This window comes from Acomys minous (genome assembly GCF_964271855.1).
Source record: "Acomys minous genome assembly, chromosome: 2".
Classification (NCBI taxonomy): Eukaryota; Metazoa; Chordata; class Mammalia; order Rodentia; family Muridae; genus Acomys; species Acomys minous.
The window spans coordinates 17384068-17409290 of NC_140484.1; the positions used below are offsets into that span (position 1 = coordinate 17384068).

The following is a 25223-nucleotide window of genomic DNA, read 5'->3' on the forward strand; positions in this document are numbered from 1 at the left end:
CCCGTTGTCTCCATTTACACCCAGGTTTGTTTTACATCCCACTTCTGCCATTCATCCCTATAAAATCTCACCCATCTGGCCTCCCAAACTCAAGTACTTTCCTGCAACCTTACCTCGGCCTCACACCTGCCTCGGCCTCACACCTGCCTCCAGAGGAGTGTGCCCTTGCAGGCCGGGGGCCACAGGTGGGATGACATACCTGTGTGTGCACTGTCCAACACACATCTCAAACGAAACCACTTCAGAATGCCGAAATTCCATGGGCAAGTAAAGCGGCCGTAGTCCAGGAAACACATTTTTATTTTATTTTAAAAATTATTTACAATTTATTGAGCCTTCATAAATGCTTTATTTTAAAATCGTTTTTTAAAATTTATTTTAACCTGAAGAAAACTAAGGGGTGGGGGTGGGGGGACTGTTGGGAGCTAGGGAAAGGAGTGGTGACGGGTCCCTTAGAGGTTCTGCAGAGGGAGGGGTGTAATGCAACAGTAGTGGCTTGAGCCTGGTGGCCTAAGGGTTAATGAGAGGGAAATTTGTTTGCTCAGCTCCCTTGCAGGTTCTTGTTCAAAACTTGTCACTTACTGGCCTAGGTCCGAAACACCAAGTACTGAGGGCTGGCACTGTCTATTCTGACTGGTAGGAGCAGGCAGGGAGTGTTGGCTATGGAATTAGCTAGAACACATGCATGGTTGAGCCTCAGGCCAGCCAGGCTAAGCAAGGGGCGGGTGAAGTCAGTGACACTCGCATAAGAGGCATCTCTGGCTCCACTCTTTCCTCCCAAGGTCCATGGGCCTCTTGGCAATATCTACTGTGGCTTGGTAGACAGTGGGCAAAAGAAACATGGGGCGTAGGTTGTAACTATACTGTGTGGTGTGCCAAGGATTTCGGAGGACCCTGTCTTGGTGGGTGCCAACCTACCCCCAACTGACAAGAGTGCTTGACCCTTTATATAGTTCAACACTATTCTCAAAGTGTCCAATATTCACTCTGCATTGCAGAAACACTGGGCTAAAAGTTCCATTATTTAAAACTGTTAAAAAGCCTTTGTGGGTCTGGAAACTTTGAGAATACTAAGAAAGCTTCAAGTCTCTGGAAAACACACAAAAACACTAAGTTCCGACAGTTTTAAGGGCTCTTTAGCCCTTTGGAGTCAAGCTACAGACTCCCCTGGGATAATGGCCCCAAGTTAACAACCCCTGAGTTAAAGTTCCTGTGGGCAAGTCTTCCTTTGAGACACAAATCTCATCCATCTGCCTGTGACTGAGGGGGGCGGGGTTGGGAGGTTGGGGGGTTGGGGGTGAGGCAGCAAGGGAATGATTTGGAGATACAGCAGGCAGCACTGGCTCTCTGGATACTGACTGGAAGGGCGCAAGGATGGGGTGGGAAGTAAATCAGAACTCAAACTTGACTTTAAAAATATTTCCCTTAGGCTGGCTTTGTTTCCCAATACCTACATAGTCTTAGGAGTAGATATGCATGGTCATTCTGCCATCTTGTGGTTATGATTGGAATTGCTCCTGCTCCAATATCCCTGGATCAGGTAGGTTAATGGAATACTTAGCTGACCAGTAAGAGATGTGGTAAGAGGTGGGAGGTGGGGGGTATGTGCAAAAGAAAGATGAGCATTCAACATTCCTGTGTCAAGCACACTGGAGTCCCGTGACAGCACGGAGCATCCTTCCTGGCTGACCTGGGCACTCTTTGGTTTATCATGGCTACACACTCACTATCACAACTTACAATTTTTTCATGTAAGTTTTTTTTTTCCTGCTTTGATTTTTCACTTAAAACCTGAAGTTCTATGTCTGGCTCACAACTTTGTCTCTGTGTTCCCTGACCTCCCTCTTCCGAAGTAGGCTTCCTGAGAGATTAATTACAGTAAGCCCAAGCGGGACACGTCCTGACTCAAGGCTTCTTCTCTTCCATTCCCCAGGCTGTGGAGAGCACTGGCTCACTGACAGTGGGTCCCACACTCTGAAGAATCCTTGTCCATCCTCACGCCTGCTCCTCTGGACTAACACACCTCTCTGCCCACGTCACTGGCTGAGCTAATGCTAAGCATGAACTATGGGAGGAAGGGTTGTTTTGTTCTGGAAGAAAGAGTGGTGAATTCCAGGACATGGGTCTCCTGTGGCCCAGGGACACTAAAGAATAAAGACTATCACTGGGGGCCTTAGAATGGTGACCAGCTTGGGGTCACCTCCCCAGCCAGTCCTGGACTATCCTGCAGACAAGACCATTTCTAGCATCTTCCAATTACAGGCATCTCCTTCTGTGTCAGACTGGGGGCAAACTGGTAAAACTTGCCAAACTGACTGCAAGGGGTGAAAGATGGAGGGCGGAGTGTTCTGTCACTGGTGGGAGGCCTTGGGGGGTGGGGAAGCAAGTGATGGGAGGGTGGCTCTTCTCCCAAAGCCTCGGAGTCTCACACCCAGCCAACGAGGTCTTCCCTCATCATGTGATCAGAGGTGTTAAATTGGAGTTTTCCTCAGAGGCTCGCTCTCCATCTGCTGACTTCTTCCTTTTCCGGCCACCTGAAAAGCAGGTTGTCAGCATCCATCTGTAGCTCGGGAGGACATGCATGCAGTCTCAGCAGTCTGGGGACTCTTCAACACAAACAAAGCCCTGCTTTGTGCAATGGAACCTGAGCACAGTTACACCTCGAAGCACTTTCCCCAAAGAGGAACAGCTCTGAAAAGCCACAGTCTCGGGCACTAGCCTATGATAAAGGGCTCATGGAACAGATTGTGATAGGCCCTGAAATGCCTTCTTTCCCTTCCCCAGAAGGCCACAGCTCCAGGGACAGCCAGACACCAGTCTTTGATGTCCCATGGGCCACAGCTGGTGGTGAGAGCGGGGAGCCATTCCCAGGGGCTCAGGTTCAGAGTGTCCCACCTCCTCTGGCCCAGGTGATAGTGACTGTATAAATGCCCTCAGAGAGGGAAGAAATACCGTTTCCAGCTCTTGCAGCTTTTGGGAAGGACATTTTCATCCCGCTCCCCCTGGCACTGACCTCTGTCTAAGGAGGATAATCATCTCTCCTCTCTCTTGAAAGAATACTTATTTTAGCCGGGCATGGTAGTGCACACCTGTAATCCTAGCACTCAGGAGGCAGAGGCAGGCAGATCTTTGTGAATTTGAGGCCAGCCCGGTCTACAGAGTGAGTCCAGGACAGCCAAGGCTATACAGAGAAACCCTGTCTTGAAAAACAAAGCAAAAAAAAAAAGAGAATAGTGTGTGTGTGCGTGTGTGTGTGTGTGTGTGTGTGTGTGCGCGTGTGTGTGCGTGTGTGTGTGTGTGCGTGTGTGTGTGTGTGTGTGTGTGTGTGTGGTTGTATAGGTGCCATGGTGTGCATATGAGGTCAGAAGACAGCTGTGGGAGTCAGTTCTCTCCTCTCACCGTGTAGCTCCCAGGAACCAAAGTCAGGTCCTCAGGTTTGGCAGCAAGCCACCTTTACCGGTGGAGCCATCTTACTGGTCCTTGCTTTCCTTTCTTGTAGTCTCCTGGACACAGGGTTTTTCTTCAAAGGACTATATAGTAAATATGGGTTTTGCAGGCTTTAAGGTCTCTGTCATAATTGTCCAACCTTGCCATTGTGGTCACATATGACAAATGAGCCTATGACCCAAAGGTCTCTCTACCTGTAAAAAACAGGTGGAGGGAGGTCAGAATTTGACCTCAAGACATGTTTGTAGACCTCTGACCTAGGAGATCACCAACGCAATGGGACAGACCGGAACAGTATCACAGGTGTGGCCCTGGCTCAGGACCTTCCCCTGGGAGGAAGACCTAACGTGCTTGGCGAGGAGCGCTGGTCTGGGAGAGAAGATACTTACTCAGGGTTCTCAGCAGCTTCTTGCCCATGGTCTCCTCAGAGTCGCTGCTGCAGGGGCTGGCCTCTGGGTCCAGGTGGATATTACAGCATTCGCTATCTGAAGCTGAAAGGAGAGCAGACTCAGGCCTCCAGCTGAGATGTCAGGATCAAGTGGGAAGATTCTGAGTGATGCCTCTCTGAGTGACAGGGCCGAAGGGTGGGGCCTCTCAGTGATAATGTCAAACAGAGTGTGTGTGTGTGTATGTGTGTGTGTGTGTGTGTGTGTGTGTGTGTGTGTGTGTGTATTCCCTGAAAGGTGTTGCTTATTAGTTAGCAAGTGGCATTTTACTGCCACAAAAGGAGCAGGCAGACAACAGGAGCTGTAATCCAATAGTCTACTCAAAGTCAGAAAGAATTACATCTCCTCAAATACCATCTGGCAAGAGAGAGGGAGAAAATACTGTGTGTTCTACCTAGTGTGTCTGTGCCAGACAAAAAGAGCACATCTAAGGCCACTTGATGTCACTTTCTTTTACCCGTAAAACCAAGGGCTCAGCCACAACAGGGCACATGCCCCTGGCTTCTTAGAATCTCAGAGCCCAGAAAGGACCCAACCCTCACCCCAACTGAGAACCGATCCTGGGAGGAAGGGCGGTATGTTGGAAACTGACCTGCACCAAAAGCCCTGACGTGGAGTCCATGCCTAACATGGTCTTTGGGTGTGGCCAAGCCATTTCCCCTCTGTCAGCCTCATGGCTCCTCTGTATCACACTACTAGGTGAGCTGGAAGTTCCCCAAAGTCCTGCCCCCCCCCCCCCCCGTCTCCGTAGCTAACCCTTCACCCTGTTTCCCAGCCACATGCGTTAGCGCAGCTACTAAATATGTGTGTGGGAGAAAAAGATCTCATTATTTTTAGTCCAAATCCTGGACTGGTGACAATATGGCCCAGTTTTTTTGGGGGGGGGGTTGGCACATGTTGTCATACAAACTTAGGAGCCTTTCCACATTTTTGCTTTGTACACTTGGTGTGCAATGAGGCAGGCGGGGCTGAAACACCGGGCAGAGGAACTACTGGCCTGGCAGGTAGATACATGCAATGCCATAAGCTTGGCGCTGTTTACCTAAGTGAGGCAAACCAGATCTCATTGCTTCTGGGACACGGGGAGCTTTGAGAAACTCTGCTGTCAAGGCAGAAGTGCACGGTGTCTCAAATGAAGGTATCTGAAAATGCAGGGAAGGTCCCAGAAATTCTGGCCAGCTCTGTGGCCCAGAGGAAGGAAGAGCCCTTCTGGTGAGGGTAACGGCTGGTGCCAGATTTCTTATCTATAGGGTGGTTCTAATATGGAGCACGGTGCCACACACTGGTGTGCCCCATCTACACACTATCTCACTTATACTTGAAGCTGACTTATGGTATAACTACCATTATTTATCTTTATCAACTTACTCAAGGAAGCTTACCTATTAAGATAAGGAAACTGACCTGTAGCTTGAGTAATCTGCTTACACTGCACAGTTCCTAAAAACCTACTATGGTGGTGCATGCCGGTGACACCAGCATTTGGGAGGTGGAGCCATGAGGTTCAGAATTTCAAGGTTATTCTCTGCTACAAAGTAAGTTTGAGGCCAGCCCAGGTTACAAGAAACCTTATCTTAAAAAAAAAAAAAAAAAAAAAAAATCCTGAATTGAAGGGCCTGAATCCAGACAGAAAATAGCTCCTACCGTTGCCCAAGTTTATGTGGAAAGACAAACTAGATGGGCCCTATATATATGATAGGTGTTTGGTAAATGCCAGCCCCCCCCCACCTAATGTGCGTGTGTGTGTGTGTGTGTGTGTGTGTGTGTGTGTGTGTGTGTGTGCGCGCGCGCCCGTGTATGTGACAGAGAGAAAGAGAGACAGACAGAGACAGAGACAGAGAGACAGAGACAGACAGACAGACAGACAGACAGACAGAGACAGGAGCTGGAGTCTCAGGGCTTCCTCAAGCCTGTTTGCTCTGAACCACGCTTGTCTAAGAGTGTTGATCTCCCCTGCTGCTCTGGACCCAGCCCTGACCTGCTCTTGTAGGAACAGCTGCAGGGGACAGCGAGAGTTGCTGCGTCTTGTGCTCTTCAAAGTTGGTCATTTCTTCCTGGGGGAAGGCTATCTCCTCCATCCTCAGGTACACCACCTCGCCAGGGCTTCTCAGACCATCTGAGCGGCTGCCTATGGAGGACAATGAATACATTACCTCTGGGCCTTGGAGGAGATCCGGGGCTCTGTGAGGCACAAGATGGCTGCTGGGGCAGAAGTGGAGGAGGACGGTAGGGTTCTTATCCCACGGCAACCCAACCCATCCACCAGACTGACTCACACGGCAAGCTGGTCCTGTTGCTCAGGAGTGTCAGGACCGGATCATCCTTTGGAGTCTGGGGTGTGCCCCGGGTTGTGGGGGCCTTGGTGGAGTCCCCGTCAGTGAAGGCTTCCATGTCTGGGGATTGGGGTGAGCTGTCCATGTGGCAGGCTGTGAGCGCGTTCTGGTACTGCTGGCGTGTGATCTGGAAGGAAGCAGACAGCGGATCAGGGGAGCTCTGTTCACCTAGCTAGCTTCCCGAGCTCACAAACAGCTCCGCTTGGCTGCTTTGGTGCACCTGCCCTGAGGCCTGAGGGCACAAAGCAGGAGTCCTATCCAAGCTGCACTCAGCCCAGCATCGGGACAACAGAGGGTCCTTTACTTGCTGGCAGCCAATCCCCACTATTCATTTTTTGTCAGTTTTAGACTTGGCAGTGCACTGAGAAGAACCAGCACCGACCTGCTCTGTGTCGCTGTAGCAAAATATCTGAGGCTTGTACTTTATATAGAAAAAAGGTTTATTTGGCTCAAGATCCTGGTGGCTCACAAGTGTAAGCAGCATAGAGCTGGTGCTTGGTGAGAGCCTCCCTGGCTGTAGCACACGCTAACGAAGCATAAATGGAGTTAGCTGACTGTAGCAAGGGGCTGAGCACACAGGCCAACCTGATTTCACGAAAGCCAATCTAGTCCTGGGAAAAAATGTATTTATCCCCTTTGAGGATGGAGCTCCCCATAACCTACTCGCTTTCCACTAGGTTCCACCTCTGGAAGATCCATTTCATGATACTGTTACATTGGGGGACCTTGCTAACCTTGGGGTAGGTGGGGGGGGGGTAGGGGGGACACACACACTCAAACCATATCCAAACCAGAAGATGAGGATCACACAGAACTGTTGTTTTCATACCTCAGTGTCAGGGCTTGTTACAACCAGTTTTCTGGGCCCAGTCCTGAACATTGCCAATCGACTAGGTCAGGATTGAAAACAAAATTTGCATTTCTAGACAGTTCCATGTAAAGCTGGTGATACAGTGGCACGTTGGGACCCACTGTCTGAGACCTAGTTACGCTGAGGCATAGTCCTGCTCAGTGCCCGCTCCTTCCCTGGGATGCGCTCTAAGGACACAGCATCCTAAGGACACCACAGCATTCTAAGGACACCACAGCATCCTAAGGACACCACAGCATCCTAAGGACACAGCATCTTAAGGACACAGCATCCTAAGGACACAGCATCTTTTAAAAAACATTTTATTAATTTATTCATAGTACATCTCAATTGTTAGCCCATCCCTTGTATCTTCCCATTCCTCCCTCCCTCACACTTTCCCCCTACTCCCCTCCCCTATGTCTGTGACTGAGGGGGACCTCCTCCCCCTGTATATGTTCATAGGGTATCAAGTCTCTTCTTAGTAGGCTGTTATCCTTCCTCTGAGTGCCACCAGGCCTCCCCATCAAGGGACATCATCAAAAATGGGGCACCAGAGTTTGTGTGAAAGTCAGTCCACACTCTCCACTCAATGGTGGAGAATGTCCTGTTCATCGGCTAGATCTGGGTATGGGTTCGAAGTTTACTTCCCGTATAGGATACAGCATCTTAAGGACACAGCATCCTAAGGACACCACAGCATCCTAAGGACACCACAGCATCCTAAGGACACCACAGCATCCTAAGGACACCACAGCATCCTAAGGACACCACAGCATCCTAAGGACACCACAGCATCCTAAGGACACCACAGCATCCTAAGGACATAGCATCCTAAGGACACCACAGCATCCTAAGGACACCACAGCATCCCAAGGACACAGCATCCTAAGGTCACAGCATCACTGTGCTTGCAACCAGCTTCCATAGTTTTCAGGTGAGAATTATTCCTTGTGCTTTACAAAGTGAGAATATGGGTCTCAATCACCGTCTGCCCAAAGCTTCAAGGGACTCAAGGCTCTTGCTGAGAACACCTCATGCCACAGCGCCTGCCTTCCCTCACTGGGAAGTCTGAAGTTAAGTTCCAGAAAGGACAGGTAAGTTTCCTGCATGGTACTTGATAAGCCCAAGAAAGCAGCTGGCCCTCCCATAGCCATGTTCTTTGAAGAATTATTGTCATCTTATTTGTTCTTCAATTTTAATTTATGTGGTGTCTGTGTGTGGGTCTGTGTATGCCGTGTGTGTGTGTGTGTGTGTGTGTGTGTGTGTGTGTGTGTGTATGTGCACCTGCAGAGTTCAGAAGAGGGTGCTGTAGTCGTGGGTAGTCCTGAGCTGTTCCACAAGGGGGCTGGGAACCAGGTCCACTGGAAGAGGAGCACGTGGTCTCAACTGGAACCCCCAGCTGTGTTCTTTACACTATTAACTTAGATTTGTCTTCTACTTTAGCTGAATAAGGCAAAAGGATCCTTTACCCAGAGACTACAGCAGGCTACTTGCTGCCTGCTCAGCACTCTTGGCTCAAGTCTTGGTTTTGCCACTTTTGAGCCAGTAGCACTAGGCCCCTCTGAATTTGTAAAGCACGCCTGGAGAAACTTCTTACACTCCCCCCGCCCCCCACACCTGTCAAGCTGACTTCGTAACAGGCACACATTTCAAAGATAAGAGTCAAACTCACCATCTTATTTCTCCTACATTGTCTATGACATGCTGTGAGGGGCAGTGGCCCTCTGCCCCCAGAGTCAGCGTGACTGGTGCTGCTGGGAAGCCAAGCTTGCTTGAGCAAAGCTTTCAGTAAGAAAGCACAGGCAGCGGGGACAGCGGGAAGAGCCAGGTGCCAGCTAATGAATGGATAAGGAAGACATCCTGACTGTGGAAATGGAAGCCAAGTCTCACAGCGCAGCAAGAGAAACCCCAACTAAGATGTCTGCTAAAAACAAGATTCAGACAGCTACAGCTAGACAGGACATTAGGAGAGACGGCGGTATGTGTTGGGGGAACAGCTGGCCCTGGGTATAGGGTAGAGTTTGGGGGAGCGTCTGCATGTCAGTGGGTAGCTGTAGAAAAGGGAAGGTGCCATTGATTGTTACCTCTTTATGTTCTCACAGACTTGCTTTCACACAGTTCTAAGAACAAATATTTTAAACTTTAAAGTACTGCTGTGGCTGTGCTAATGCATGACCTTAAAACAACAACAACAACAACAACAACAACAACAACAACAACAACAACTGTTGACATAAGGGGCTAGAGAGATGGCTTAGTGGTTAGGAGCACTTGTTTTTGCAGAGGACCTGTGTTTGATTTCTAGGTATACACACGGCAGATATATATGTGAGCAAAATACTCATACACATAAAATAAAACTAGTTACAAAAATTACAGAAAGATAAACTATTGACATAAGCTCTGTTCTGAAAAATGGACTCAGGTTCAGTTATCCCTGCTCATCATTTTTCTCCCTTTGGATAAGTTTTGTTGTTAGTGCTGGGGCAGTAGAGAGCCGCACTTGCCAGGCACATGCAGTACTGCTGAGTCACACTCCCAGCCCTGAGGAGGCTCAATTTACTATGTTACTGTTAAATAGAAAGATTGCCTAGAGGTTAAAGAAAACGGAAACAAGCTACATTGTGACAGCTTGTCTCCAACAAAAAAACAAGCAACAAAAGAGAAACAGGTGAAACATAGCCTTAGTGGTCAATAGCTCTCAGGGCTACCAGCCCAGAACTGGGGCTGCTAGACTCTTCAAAGACGGCTCACTGCACTAAATCTGCTGGCCTTCCATACCCATTTGTGGGAGTGTTCCATGTGACACGTAATCTCCCTCTGGTTCCCTCCCAATTTTTAAAGGTCCAGATATTCTCCAGACAATATGGTGCTTGAAAAATGCAACATAGTTTAGTGGCGTGGGTGGGGGGAGGAGCCACATAGTTTAGTGACCTGAAAAAACTCACATAGTTTAGTGGTCAGAAAAATGCCACATAGTTTAGTGGCCTGCGCTGGTCATTGCTGTTTAACTTATCTTTCTCCTCTTAACTAATTTTTAGTTTAAAAATTTTTGTTTAACGAGTCTACATGTTTTGCCTGCATGTACGTTTGTGGAGCATGTCTGGTGCCCATGGAGGTCAGAAGAGGAGTTACCCATGATTGTGAGCTGTTAAGTGGGTTCTGGGAATCAGAACCAGGTCCTCTGGAAGAACAGCCAGTGCTCTTAATCACTGAGCCATCGCTTCAGCCCCCATGTTTGTAATCTTATATTCAAATATATTTAACACACTACACAGTACCCAAAGAACATTGTTAATGCTCAAGAAATACCCATTGGTTGGCTGATGGAGCTAAGGAAACTAAATTTCAAAAGACAACTTTTTTCTTTATTCTCCCCCCTAGCTTGAGCTTAGATTGTCTTTTGCACTTGGGCCAGTTCACAATCTAAGCATGTCCTAAATTATTATCTTGAAACTAACAAAATGTAAGATTTCCCTTTTGGGCATCTTGACTTCGCAGCCAACGCAGCCAGAAGTTAAACCTTTAGGCCAGTGGATGTCTCTTGCCATTTTATGAACTTGAGACTTGGGCATGGCTTACTAGCTTTCAAAACAGGACCCTGCAATTAGGGATTTCACCACTAGATGGTGATAGGGATCTTGGTCAAAGTTACATAACCCACACTGTAATTGTCTGCCAAACAGTCTTAGCTTAACAATGATACCTACAGAAAAGACAGATAAATAAACAAACAAAGAAAGAAACAAATCACAAGGATTCTTTGGGTACTTCATTATAATGTAAAACCTTACCCAGGAAGCCATAAGATGTGCCTTTCTAGCTCACTTTAAACTTGAAATCATATTACTCTTGAACCTAATAATTTGGGAACTTTAGTTTATTGGACAAGGACGCCACTGAGGACCTTTCTTGCAGCCAGCAGGTGGGGGCTGGGCCTGTGAAAGTACCTTTCCATGCAGTGCTCCCTTTAGGTCCCCAGGCTCAGTGGTAGAGCACTTGCTTGGCATGTCAGCCCTTAGCACTACAGAATAAAATAAAAAGCACAGAGACTCTCCTGGTTAGAGAAGGTCAGAGCTGGGGGAGGAGTCTGGGGGAAGTTGCCTCAGCAAGGACCCTGAGCATCTCCTGCACGAGGAGAAGATGCTTCCCAACACATTTGTCTTGAATTTGAAAAGTGCCCCTCGAGAGGACTAAAAGTCTTCTGGAGCCACTGGTGTAAGGAGAGTTTGACGAGTGCTTTAATGAGCCGTCCTTCTCAATTTTAAACCGTTTAGGTGGGAAAAAAGAGACTATGGCGTTTCCCTGCAGCCTGGACCAGAACAGGGTTCTCTGGTGTGACAAAAAGAACATGTCATTCCCAGTTCTCCTGAGAATTGTCCTTAGATTCAGGTTCCAGGCACCACTGTCTCAGGTTGGGAAAGAGCTTGCCTTGTCATTCGTGGAAAGTTGCTTTTCATTAGCGCCAGGGGTGGGGCAAGTTTTAGGAAAACCTTTACAAATGTCCTCTGTTGGAGGTGGTCATCTCAGAACATCCCTGAAGAGCTGACAAACCCACATCCCACTGTCCTATCCAGCCTATTCAAGACTAGGACACTCCTCTAGCCCCTGGCTGCCCAGCTCATGGGTAAAGAATTCACTCCAAAGTAGCAAACAGAACTGTTCACTGATTTATTTTCCTTCCTTCCTTCCTTCCTGAACTCACAGAGATCTGCCTGCCTCTGCCTCCCGAGTGCTGGATTAAAGGCGTGTGCCATCACACCTGGCTCTGTTCACTGATTTTTTTGAACTTCAGCCAAAAACAAAAACAAAACGGTGCCATGTGACCCCGGAATCACACTACACCCTGACATCTAATCTCTGTGGAGATGGCATTCAGGAGTGGGCTTTGGGGACTAGGATGCTGTGACTTCTCTTTCACGGGGGTTGCTTCTTTTCTTTGCTGTCTAATGTCTGAGGATCTGAGGGCCAGGAGGAAGTGGGCCCTCAACACACACTGGATCTACTGGCCCCTTGTCCTTGGACCTCTCAGGCTATAGCAGTGTAAGCTGTGCATTCTACGGTAATTTGTGACATTAGCCTGAACTGACTTAGGTGAACAGGAAGACCCAAGAAAAAACAAAATCAGCACTGCGCCCCTCCCCCCCCCAACATTTTAAAATTGAGAAGGGTGGCCAATTAGAGCATTAGTCAAACTCTCTTCAAGCCTGTGGCTTCAGAAAACTTCTAGTCCTACTTTAACATTTTTTTCCATTGCTGGGGCAATGCGCTAAAAATAGAACCCAAATTCCATATGCCTCCCCAGAGGGCCCAGGGGTTCTGTTTTTGATGCTCTGTTCCCATCTCACACCACTGCCCGCCTCTGCTCTTCACAGGCCAGTGCCCAGACACCCCCACTGCCACCGCCATGGTTTCTATTCTGAGTTTTCTCCCTCCCTCTGTTGTCAGTTCTCAGCAAGCGTCCTTTCCTCAGCCCACTCAGATGGCCACTTCAAAAGTAGCCAGCTCTGCCTAACCTGTTTATGCCATGGCTCTGTCATCACACTTGGATTTGCCGGGGTTGTGAGACATGGGCTTGTTAGATGCCCAGTCACACCTGTGCTCAGCTAGTCCACGGTTGCTTCTCCCTGGGCTAACTTTCCGTAGCTCTCCCTGAAGTCCAGTGATCTCATGGCTTAGGCTTCAGAAGCAGACTAGTGTCAGCTTTGAAGCTCATTTTCCAGCCAGATGAGCTTGTGCTCAAGCCTCAACTTCCGGTTTGCACCACAGGAAAGACGATAGCACCGCCTCAGAGGGGGGTGAGATGAACATGCGATCCAGACAAGGACTCAGTAAAGCCCCTTGCAAAGTGCCCTCCCTCCACCAGCAATCCTGTCCTGCCCCATCTGGCACGTTCTGCCCCTTCTGCTGGTAACGGCCATCATGAAAAGTGTCTGCAGAGGCCTGGCACATAAAACCAGCCAGCACACCCCAGAGTTATCAGTGTTCTGGGCAGAAGGAGATGACGGGGGTGTGATTTCAGTGGCTGGTCCAGTTACCACGTCTACTTGCTGGATAGTCCATTGGGCTGTGGAAAATGGGGCTCTAGCTAAGGTCTCAGAGCCAAGTTTATAATTGTTTTCTGGATGTCAGGAAATAAAACATAATAAATCCCAGTAAAGTAAGAGAAAGGGAGAAAACTTAAAAGACCTGTGTGCCCTGCAACCTTAAGGAAAGAGAGAGCCCAGCTTTTCTTCTGAAGCACTGACCACTGAGTGTGGCTGCCTCTGCGCGGTGCACGTTCAGAGTGGTTCTTCGGTGACCCACTTTACTATTATGGCTTAGAAATACTATCATATAAGTCAATATACTATCGTAGAAGGTCACCATGGCTTTTCTATATGCTTGGCTTATTTATTCCTTGCCAACTGACCTTGAAAGAAATGGATAAAATCACTCTGGTGCCAGTGGCAGGGGTCCAAAAGAGCCAGTTGTGCCAGAAACATATCTCAGGCCAGCTCATCTCCCTTTAATCTGTGCCTTAGTTTCTCCACATGAAATAAAGGAGCCAGGAGTCTTGACTGTGACAAAGAATTGACAGCAACAACAATAACAAGTTCTAACAGTCAGGTGTACCAGAGGCGGGGCTTTGTGCAGCCAGTGCGGGACCCCCACCGGCACGATATGGGACAGGGGAGGGGATGTGTATTATGCCGAAGGAGAACGGTCTCCCCACCCTCACCCCGTCTCCACAACCCCCTCCACCCCCACCCCTACCCCCCACTAGCTGCCCTCCTGCAGGACTTACCTTCACAAACTGCACATCGCTGAGGATGTGCACCGAGTAGTCGGGTGTATAGAGGTTGTTGCTGCTGCTGTACAGCTGCGTGTTGCTCCCGCCAAAGTCACTGCGCTCTCGGTTTGGAGACTCCGAGCGATTCAACCCGCTGCAGCGAGAAGGGGACCGGTTTACTGCAGATGGTGAGTGAGGAAGAGGGAGGGGAAGGAGAGGAGAGACAAGGAATGGCAGGTGGGAAGACAGGAAGGATGAGAGGAAGGAGGAAGAGAAAGAAAGGCGCTGTTTACTGAGGTCCCATGGCACTACCAGGCAGCGGTGGTACTGCAAGGACAGGAGGCCACACCCCACTAGAGCCCAAGAAGGGAGTGGCTTGTTGGTGTCCCCTGTGAAGCATCTCCTGACCCAGGAGGAAACCAGAGCGCTTGTTTTCCCTAGATGGTGGGCAGAGATAGGAGGCTGTTGGCTATCATCTTTAAGTTAGGTTCGGGAGGACCCCCAAATATTCAAGGTTAAGTCTGTGTACACAGTGCACAGTAGAGTCCCCTCCGCTGGGACAAGGCACTGCATATAATGCTACAACACACCCTTTTAGGAAGACCAAGGCCTTAGGTTTGTCTTCCAGAAGCACCTGCCACTTCACCACCGCCGTATTTTAATGGGGGTAACTTGACCTGTCTCAGCATTGGCAGGCCTTGGGTCGGGAATGTAACCGGAAGCCCACGAGCCATAAGACTAGATAGTTACAAGTTGTGCAGCATGCTCGTATACCATTAAAGTTTTATCCTTGTCCTTCATAGCTGTTTATACCAATCTGTGAGGCAAGGCTCAATTCCTCGAGCTTTGTGGCGGAAACAGCATTGAGTGGGGTGAGCCAGGCTCTGGTCCTGGTGCTTCAGATTTAGTACCTCTCAGATGTTTGGTTGTGGGACTCTAAGACTCTGCGTGTCTGAGATGTACACATAGCATGAAGAGCGTGGGCTCGGGGCAGGTATGGCCCCTTGGCTGTGATTTGAGTGTCTTGCCTCATCTAGAGGGCGGAACTGAGGAAAGCCACCGTGGTCCTTGAAAGTGTGGGTCACAGAAAGGCTCATTCCGGCATAAATGTGGCCTGAAATAATCCACAGACTTTCTGCCAAAGACATAAACATCTCCATAGCTCCTTTAAATTCAGTGCAGACTGTGCCATTTGGTTTTGAAATGGATGGTGATCTATCTTCCCTAGGACAAATAGGGACCAGGAAGGCAGACAGTGACCCTAAGCACTGTCTTGGCCAGGGGACAAGCCTAATGAGAGAATGCAAAAACCTTTGTCACCCTTGTTTTCCAACTGAAGCCACTCTGCACATCTTCCCAAGAGGCTAAGGAGGCTCTGGCTTCTCACTCAGCTCTAAATCAGAGAGCTCAACTGAAGACTCAAAAAATCTTCAAAGTTCTATCAGGGTAGAAACTTAGGGACTTAATTTTGCCCCTTGAGATGGTGCTCATGTCAATCGAGATGTCTGATTAACACCCACTGGAGTGAGCCAGAGAGTCTCAGGGCCTGGCTGTTTGCCAGGCTGTTATAGCACAGCAGAAATATTAAAGTAAACATAGGTCGAATCACGCTCTCTCTAGAACCACAAGAACCACCCATCGCTTTCATGTGATTATAGAACCGAGGATCCCACTTTGTCTTATACGTCTCTGCAAATGCCATTTACTTGTTTGCAGCTATTGACCCCCAGGCTCCTGGGATCAGCGGCGAGTCCCCTGCTCCCTTGGGACCACATCAAGACCTGCCATTGGCTTTAACCCACAGGGCCCCACTGTTTTCCCTTTCTCACAAATCAAGGACAGTTACCATCACCTTTGCTTGGGTCGCAGTCTGGTCTCCTTACTTCTAATCTCACACAGCAGCCTCCCAACTGTGGGGGGCATGCCAGCAGATGCCTGACACTCTAGTGGTACAAGTGCAATTTATACGCTGTGTTCGCCCAACACGTGTATGATGAAGTTTAACTTACAACTTACAGTAAGAGGTCATTTATCACTATGTATTAAGTAATGAAATAGCATTAACATATGCATTATAATAAAAGTTGTTTACACATCAGGAATTCCCCATGTCCTAAATTTTCAATTTAATATTTATGGATCTTGATTATCGTGGGCAATTGAAATCACAAAAAGCGAAAGTATGCATAAAAGGAGACCACTGAGACCTGTTTCCATAAATTCATTTCTGATTTTATCTGAGGAAGCCCAGATTCCTTGCTGATCCCTACTTTCCTGACTGATTTCCTTCTGGGCCCCCCTCTTTTCTCTTGGCTTCTGGCGTCCTTGGCATTCTCAGTCTTTTAAGTGCCTGTCTTCAAGAAGATGCCAGTCTCTTGGTTCTCAGCCCTGCCTGCTAAGGCTTCTTAATGCCTCTTTGTCTCTGGAGATTCTGTCTTCTCTGAAGACCTCATCTGGGTACCCTAAGAAGTTCCCTCATGTTCACTGTTACTGCCTGTCTCGAGTCCTTCAAAAAGTACTTTTTACAAGAATTAGTTAAACATTCATTAGATCTGCTTAACCTAAATTCAGTGAGGGTAGAGACCTCGCCTTCCCTGGTCATCTGGCTTCGCTAAATCTATTCGTAGCTATTTGGGGTGGAAGCTGACTGAGAAAGCCAGAGCTCTGGGGTAGTTATGGGAGTAGCAGGTAGTTTTGCAGGAAGGCAGCTTCTACCACATGTGGTCAGGGTCTGGGAGACTGAACCTTGACTCAGTGGGTCTTGGCTTCCACTCAGTTTGGACATAACTCAGGAGAGAAGATGTGAGCTCCGCCCGTGGCTTCGGCTACCCCAAGATAGGATGGTTGTACTTCCCACTTTTCCTGACCAAATGGGTTTCACAGCTCACAGCTTCTGCCTCGTCTCTTTATCATAGGTCATGTTTCTATATAATATTTGGAAAGGATGACAGGGAAACAGCCCCTCTCTTATCTATTGAGCTTTTTCCATGTGCAGAAGCATCTGTCTGAATCACTTCCATCCCTTGGAGGGAACAGAGGCAACTATCCATCCTAGGCCCCCAAAAGCTCTCCCCATACATGAGCATCTGGAATAAGGTCACCCTGCTTTCACTCAGGGACCCACATGTCAAACACAGTTATGTATGTCACTGTTGTGTTGTAAAAGGAAACATGGTTTAAAAAAAATTTTTTTTAAAGTAAACACACCATTGGATGTTTATTTATAAAATCCCAAAGATTTTTCAACACCAAAAGATACAATGTTCTTGTGAAAGGAATTTTTAAGAAAGAGAAGGAAAAAAAAAAAACCCTTCGTTTCGTGACAAAGACTCCCAGCTCATCTGAATGTTGTGTGCAAGATGGCTGTTTTAGTGCCCCAGAGCCTGCCATCCCTCAATAGGTAGGATGCTGATGACTCGGCATTTTGGTAATTGGGCACATACACTCTGAGGCTTCAGAGCAAGGGAAATGGAAATGGAAATGCTTTTAATAAAAAAGGAGAAGAAATCAGTAACAGACGAGTGTCCCAGCAGCATGGCAAACTAGTTCAAGTTGTCTAAGTCCCCCTGGCATTTCCTAAGAGCACAGAGGCACAGCGTGGGGGATGGAGCAATGTGGAACTTCCTACGTGGGGTGCGAGGAGGTCTGCAGATCAAACAGAAGTACACAACACTGCTGACCACAGGGATACCAACAGGGGCTGGGCCAAGTGGCCAGCGTGCCTCTGGCCTGCTTTTGGTCTCATCTCATACTTTGTAGGTGGCTCTAGGGTGACGCAGTGGAAGGGAGCAATGTTGTCCCCTCAGCATCACTAAGTGCTTTGGAGGACCATGGCTGACCTCCGTTCTGCAGCCGGTGTGTGGTCATCCTCCAAGAGTGTCTGTCCTGGCTTTCAGCTTGGAGTGACTGAGGTTTAGTGGAGAACATATTGAAGTAAAATTTGGAGTGAGTGGGAGGTGGAGGAAGGCATGGGAGAAGATTTTACACAGCAACCGATGGATAGGATCTCCTTCAGTCTGTACTAACATACAGGAGTCTTGAAGATTGCCACATAGCTCTGGGGCCCTTGCTTCACACTTTTACCCAGGGATCCTCCACAATCCTATTCAGAGACCAAAACCCAAAACTCACAAGTGTAATGCCTGATTCCCCTTTGCAGCATGAAGATTTGGGGAACAGAAGGGCTCTGTGCCTGCCTGCCTACATCTTTTGCATCATCAGAGAGGGATTGAGGGGGCAATGGCTTCCTTTGGTCATGGTTACTACCACAGGCCATCTGTGTTCCCCAAATTGGATGGGGGTAGGGTTTAATTACACAGGCTTATGAGAGTACAAACTAAGATTATTAAAATTCATCATTCTTGGTAGTTTTTCTAACATCAGACAACCAAATGCCAAGAGCCAGCCCTCCCTCCGTCAAGCCCCATGTGAACTCTGCAAGTCAGCCCAAGTTACGATCCCAGATGAACTTGCTCACGTTTCAAGGAGTTTTAATGGTTCCCAAATGTTTACTACACAAGAGCCAACCCCAAGGAATATTTCCACTTGCCACATTGTACAAAGCTGTAAGATTATTTTTAGGGACTTCTTGTATATTCTGGGAGAAGATGCCATCATCTTTGGTCTCAATTGTGATGTCTCTTTCTCTGCACTTTAGAAGATTTGGGAGGCTTGCCATGGGAAAGTCAATATTATCTCCATCAGGAGCAGAATGGAGGAATGAACTTGGTGAGAGGGAATGTTAACTGAAGAAGGGCCAATGAGAAGTTTCAACTTTAAACAAAAGCACCTGTAAAGTTAGCTAGCTGCACTGCTCTCTGGAGGTGATCCATGGACGACTAAGCTCTCCTTACTTCAGACTCAAAGAAATGCCCTGTGGAAGATGGTTTGCAATCACATGTCCAGTATTTTTGAAATATTTGGTACAAGGACTCTTGGACTCAGTCCAGTGTGAGCACCATATTCATTAGCATGGCTAATGCAAACACAAGGATGCCCTCTAGGGGGCGCAAAATGCCTACATGTAGAGATGCAGTGACTGTCCCAGGCAAGAGAAAGCAGGATCTAGGGACCTGGATTCCTCATCTCTTTTCCTATGTACACAAACAAGACTGAGCAAATGGATTAACTTCTGTGAGTCTGTCTTCCTATAACAATTCCTGCCCATCTCCCAAAGAGGTTCTGTGTGTGTGTGTGTGTGTGTGTGTGTGTGTGTGTGTGTGTGTGTGTGTGTTGGGTAAGATAAAGTGATGATTTCTTTTAAGAAATTTCTTCTTCTTAATTTTAAAAATTTACTTATATGTGTATAAGTGTTTTCTCTGTGTGCAAGTGTGTGTGTGTGTGTGTATCACATACACACACACACACACACACACACACACACACACACACACACACAGTGTAGAATACCAAGTATCCCACTGAGGCCAGAAGAGGGCACTGGATCTCCAGCATCTGGAGTTACAGAGGCCTGTAGGCTGCTATGTGGATACTGGGAACTCAACCTGGGTCCCCTGCAAGAACAGCAAGTGCTCTTAATTCTTGACCTTTCTTTCTTGTACCCGGATTCCTTTTTAAACTCATTAATTTCTAGGGCTTATCTTTTTCCCCATATAAGACAGGTAAAGGCTTAATATGTATATACATTTATATTTCTGGAGCAAAAATAAAGACTGGGGCCAGGAGGAACCCATGGTTTCTTGCTGGAAAACTCCCAGGCTTCTGAGATTTCTTTGCTAAAATGGGACAGAAGCAGGAGGGAATGGCTGGGGTAATACTGTAGTGCAGGGTCCTGAGAATGCCGCCCAGGTATCGTGGAGGCTGCCAGTTGTCCAAAGGTGGAGACCACCCACAGAATGGTGGAGGCAGCAGAAGGAGATGCTACTGGCTGCTTCTTGCTTTCTCTTGCTGCACCTATGACTGGTCCACCTTGCAGAGCTAAGCCAAGGCCGGGAAAAGGACGGCCTTGTTCTCAACTTGTTTATTTCTGGTTCCCTTTTGGGTTGAACATCCACAGTCGTGGAGAATGGGAAGAAGGTTGGAAGAACTCTCTGGGGGCACACATCAGCCAGGGTAGGAGAAGTCTCTGCCTCCGGCGGGGAGAAGGGCTACGAATCTAGAGAGAGTCTATTTGTTTATTCTCTGGCATTGGGTTGCAGAAGTTTTCCACTGCAAATATCGTGAACCACCACTATCTTTTTACCCTGGGAAATTGCAGCTAACTGGGTTGTCTGGCTAGTCGAGGGTTAATTAAAAAGAAAAATATGTGCCTGCTTTGATTCTTCTGGTTTGAAATCCTGTGAAAACATGCACCCTCTCCCTTTCTGCAGCACACTCACAGAGCGCTCTTGGCATTCTCCAAGATCTGAAGGTCCGTGATGTGGTCATTTCTAATTTTGCTGGCATGCAGGGTTAGACCACGGCGCTGGTGTGGATACCAGATTGGCATCTCACTCTGACTGTTCTAGCCTATAGCCATCGGGAAGGCATGAACTCTCACAAAGCAAGGAAAGCTTTATTTCTTAGTGGAAAATTACCATCCACGGAGAGAGAGAGAGAGAAAACTTTGGTGAAATTTGAGAAGGTGGTTAACTTGTCTTGAACAGATAAACATGGGAACCAGATGGTTTTTGATGGGAAAATGTGATTTGGGAGAGAAGTTAAAATAACTATGTTTGAAGAAGTTATGACTATGAGGTTTGGGGTCTCAGGACACCCCCTTCCAATGGAGAAGGTCAACTGACCAGACACAATGGGGTTTTGGATAACTTAGGATATGGTGGGTGTGGCTAGGGAAAAATAGATGAGGAAACCACAGGAAACTGGACTTTTTAACTGCAGGACAATTTATCTAACAAATTCCTGCTTTGGTCCTCACTCCATGGTATTAAGAGAGCAACTTCTAAAGATAGAAACAAGATAAGCAGCTATTTAACTATTAAGATTTACTGTGCTCAACTCAGCCATTGGGCTGTTGAGTGCTCTAGCAGGCTTTACTTGATTTAAAAAGAAAACCATCAACTTTTATTTCATCAACATGAGTGGTTAACCCTAATGAAAAGCTATTTGGGCATCTTTATATACAGTAGCCTTTGTATTACCAGAACCACAGGAAATGCAACTATCACTCAGTAGGTTACTAAGAGGAGGGGAATGGATCAGTATCCAATTACATAGAAGCAACAGTAGAAGAAAAAGAGGTGGGAAGGAGGGAGGACAGTGCTCCAGCATTTTCTTCTGCTGTACTTTTTAATCCCTCCACTCAGCACAGTCAGATTATATGGAAGAACTCACACGATTTCTCACCTCAACCATTATTCCCACGAGTAGACACAGATCTATCCTGGCAGGAAAATCCCTCACAGGCACGATGCAAATGAGTGGCAGCTGTGGGATGCACTGTGCTTTAGTTATCAGCGTGCCTGCGGGTGGAGGCCAGTTCTCACGCAGGACAGGGATGGGGACCAAATGCCTCCTGCTAACCCGACCAACCTACAGAGCCCTGAGATATTCATGCATGTTTACCTGGGGAGCCTGCCAGAGAGTCCCCTCTGCTGAAGGCGAAGGTACGAGACACAGAGACAGGCACTAAAGAGTGGTGGGGTGGGGGGGGGGGGGTGGGGCAAGGATATGTGAGTATCAGAAGGGAGGATAGAGACAAAGAGCAAAATGGTGAGACGGTCTGTTCTCGGTCCTTTACAATTTCACATTTCTTGGCAAAAATAAACACAGGAATTGCATGTTGATGGAGCCAATCTCCTGAGAGACAAAGTAAAATGAACTTCACTGAAAGTCTTCCAAAAGGAGATGCAGTTATCTCAGCGAGAATCACAGGTGCCAGTGACTAGCACAGCTGGTGCCCTTGGAGGGGGCACAGAAGCAGCATTGGCCCTGAGGTGCCCACCTTAAGCCAGCAAATCTGCTAGAGCTCAGCATTGTCCCCAGCCCTCTGTTTTCCCAGTCCTCTCACATAGCCTGCTCAACTACAGGAGAGCACTTGGGCAGGCATTCAGAGGCCTGGGAGGCAAGCGCATGCTCTTGGAAGAGTCAGGTAATGTCTTCTTACTTGAAATTGTCTGTTTCTTTCTTTGTGTGTATATGTATGTGTGGGTGGGTATGACATAGCATGTGAGTGAAGGCCAGTTATCCCCTTTTCCAATGAGGGCTCCAGGGACCAAACTCAGGCTTCCGTCTCAGTCATCCTGTTGGCCCTCTTTTTAAAGAAGGCCATCCGAATTGGAGAGGGAGGAGGATGGCAAGACTTAAGAAGCGCGTTTTAAAGAGCTAAAATGGAGCCAGGATTTCTAGGTAGCATTTTAGAGTCCTAAGAGCAGTTTCCAGTGTGCTGCGTGGGTACCACCTTCTGAAAGTGAGGGGCTACTTGTTACCTGGTCCTGGAAACTGCCTGTCACCTGCTCAGCTAGCTCCTCTGAGGACTGATGATGCTTTTCTCAAGGTTGCTTGACAGTCATTGGCTGACATAAATACCCTATTATATCATATTTTTTTCTTTCTTTTTAAAAAACAGATCTCCTTCAGCTCAAATTCTACATTCCTGTGTGTGTAGAACAGATTCTTAGGATTTCATTTCAGCCCTCTGGTGGGCTAGGAAGTAAAATTACATGGTAAATTATTCTATCACTTTGATGTAGCAATTGAATTCTGGAACACGATGGATCTAAAATCTGTATTCATTGTGCTGTGTGAACTAGCCATGGGTCCATCTAGGCTAAGTCATCAGCTGGCTGGGTGATTTGGAACAAATCATTTATTTACCTTTTATTATTAAAATTTGAATTAATAAACTTATTATCTATTTCTTGTGGGGCTGGGATCTGAACTCAGGCCTTGCCCATGCTAGACAACTGCTTGACCACTGTTCTATACACTCTGCCCTTTTATTTTTTTTTAATCACTCTGAAGTGACATCTACTTTGCTGCTCTCAGCATATGGAGCTTCAAAGCCCTCTGACAAATTCCAATATAGAGCACTATGTAAAATCCTTTTGACGATGAAAGGAAATGCCCCATTTGGCACTGAAGTGGCCACTGCAGTGCAAAATTTAAACCAATGAATCTAAAGGAAATCTAGAGAAAATTCTCTCTGGATCACACTTAGGTCACAAGAGAAGCCATGCCGTCTACACACAAACACACCAGTTCTGTACAGAATCTAGCAAGAAGGTACAGCACAGAAGGGCAGATCAAGCCAGCTACCAGCCCTGTACCAGCCTTTACCCCCAAGCAGCATGCATGGCCAGCTGGCAGCCACCTTGTCACCAATGGAGAGGCTATGCAAGGAAAGAGCAGCAGCTAAGCAACAGACTGCACCGGCCTTGATTTACAACACTGAATGTCACAGTCACCTCCCCCCCCCCCACCCCCCAGGACAAACATCACAGACAAAAATCACAGCGCTATCACTGCCACCAGGGCACGCAGATCAAGTGCCAGCGTTTCCCAGCAGGTGACAACTCATGGTGCCCCCCCCCACCCCCACCCCCGCCTTAGCACACACTTGACTCTCCTCTCCTGCCATTCATCACTCGTGTGTGAAGAGAGAAGCCACAGCACACACTGCAGACACACAGGACTTAAGCCTCCATGCTCTGTGGGTACCTGGTGGGAGGCAGTTCCTGGCAGAGCATTACAAAGAAGCTGCCAGCGTTCGTGTCAACCCAGCCCATGTTCAAAGAGCTTGTCCAGGTTCCCACGGTGGGCTGAGGCAGGGCCGTGACAGGGGAGGGAGGGCGAGGGGGGGGGGTGTTTGCGAGATACATACGGAAGACAGAGGATCCAGCCAGGCTTCCCACCTTCCGCGCGTCATTATCTAAGGACAGAAGGGTGCAGTGGGTTTCAGAAGTGATTCAGAAAACATAACTTCTCATGGGAAACCTCCACTTCCACTCTACCCCAGCACCAATTAACCCTGCAGAAATCAGGCAATCGAACAGGAGGGTAGGGAAGAGGGGTGGAACGGGAAGCGACTTGTCTTTTCATACTGAAAAATACATTCTGCATCCCTAATGCTCACTACGTGAGTATTTCCCCCCTCCCAACTTCCCCCCCCCCCTCTCTTCAAGACAGGGTTTCTCTGTGTAGCCTTGACTGACCTGGACTCACTTTGTAGACCAGGCTGGCCTCAAACTCACAGAGATCCGCCTGCCTCTGCCTCCCAAGTGCTGGGATTAAAGGCGTGCGCCACCACCGCCCGGCTTATTTGCTTATTTTTAAAGCTAAACAAAATCTGAATGCAAAGCTATTCCTGTGCCCATTTTGCACAGAAGGAAGCCGGAGCCAAGGAAGCTAAGCAGCTTATTTTGAAGGTCTTTAGCAGGAGTCAGAAGAAGAGTCATGTCTTGAGCCTAGATTTTTCCTGGTGATCCCATCCCTTCCCTGATAAACTCCCGGCTAGGGAGCTGGAATACCTGAGCTAGCAGTGGCCATGATGGCTGGAACGCCGTAGTAGGTAAAGGCTCCATTCTCAAAGCGAAGGCCTTCCTTACCAACCTCCACTTCCACCTTCCCCTGGAGAGAGAAGGAGAGTAAGGAGGGTAGTGGGGCTGTGATGGGCACTTCCGGCTCTTGCATTCTCTCGGACCCTGAGGACTTTCGTGTGCGTGAGCAGTGGACCCACATCATCACGGGATGGTGTTAATTCTGCCCAGTCTACACTGTAGGAGCAGAACCTCCCACTTTGGAAGCCCTTGCAGGGAATTCACTGCCTCATCATTACTCCTAAGGTAGCGCCTGGTCATGATTAACCAGGTTTTCCTGACACACAGTAACGGCCTTTCCAGAACACAGGTCTGAAGCGCCCGCTAAGTCAGAGCCCTGTAAGCGGCATCCCTGACTTAGTCTCTCAGATGAGGCCATTTCCGAGTCTGGCTGAGATAGAATCTAATCTTGCTGAATTCGTCATTGTACAGTGTAGTGTAGTTACGTCTATGCAGCTGATACTGTTATGTGCAGCTTGTCGATTCTCACGGTCAGCCCTGCAGGGTTTCTCTGTGTAGCCCTAGCTGTTATGGAACTCGCTCTGTAGGTCAGGCTGGCCCTGAACTCTGAGATCTGCCTACCTCTGCCTCCTGAGGGCTGGGGCTGAAGGCCTGTGTCTCCATGCCTGGCATCTTTGAGGTTTTCAAATGGGAGGATTATGAATTCTTGACAAAATGTTGACAGTTGGTGAAGCTAGGTAATAAATAGTTATGTTTTTCTTCTTCCTACTTTTTGGCTAATTTTCTATAATAGAATGTTTAAATAAATACTACTGCCTGGCACATATAACACTTTTATGTTTAGGTAGAAGAGGCACTGATCCAGGCTCACAGAGGTTAACTGGCTTAGCTAGGGTTTGTTAGCAAATAGAAAAC

At 47.9% G+C, this 25223-nt stretch overlaps 1 protein-coding gene across 2 annotated transcripts in view; it reads right to left on the minus strand.

Annotated features, from left to right (window-relative positions):
- Positions 1-282: 282 nt before the first annotated feature.
- Positions 283-25223, minus strand: part of CNNM1 (cyclin and CBS domain divalent metal cation transport mediator 1) — a 56061-nt gene continuing 31120 nt past the window's right edge. The window contains exons 5-12 of one of the 2 annotated variants that reach the window (XM_084754524.1): positions 24279-24378; positions 23633-23680; positions 21376-21438; positions 13867-14030; positions 6170-6353; positions 5872-6021; positions 3837-3938; positions 283-2534 (exon numbers count right to left, since the gene is read on the minus strand). In XM_084754524.1, coding sequence (XP_084610650.1) covers positions 2455-2534; positions 3837-3938; positions 5872-6021; positions 6170-6353; positions 13867-14030; positions 21376-21438; positions 23633-23680; positions 24279-24378 — 891 coding nt within the window. In that variant the 3' untranslated portion in view covers positions 283-2454. The remainder of the gene's footprint in view (positions 2535-3836; positions 3939-5871; positions 6022-6169; positions 6354-13866; positions 14031-21375; positions 21439-23632; positions 23681-24278; positions 24379-25223) is intronic. The other variant, XM_084754525.1, reaches the window with a different exon arrangement.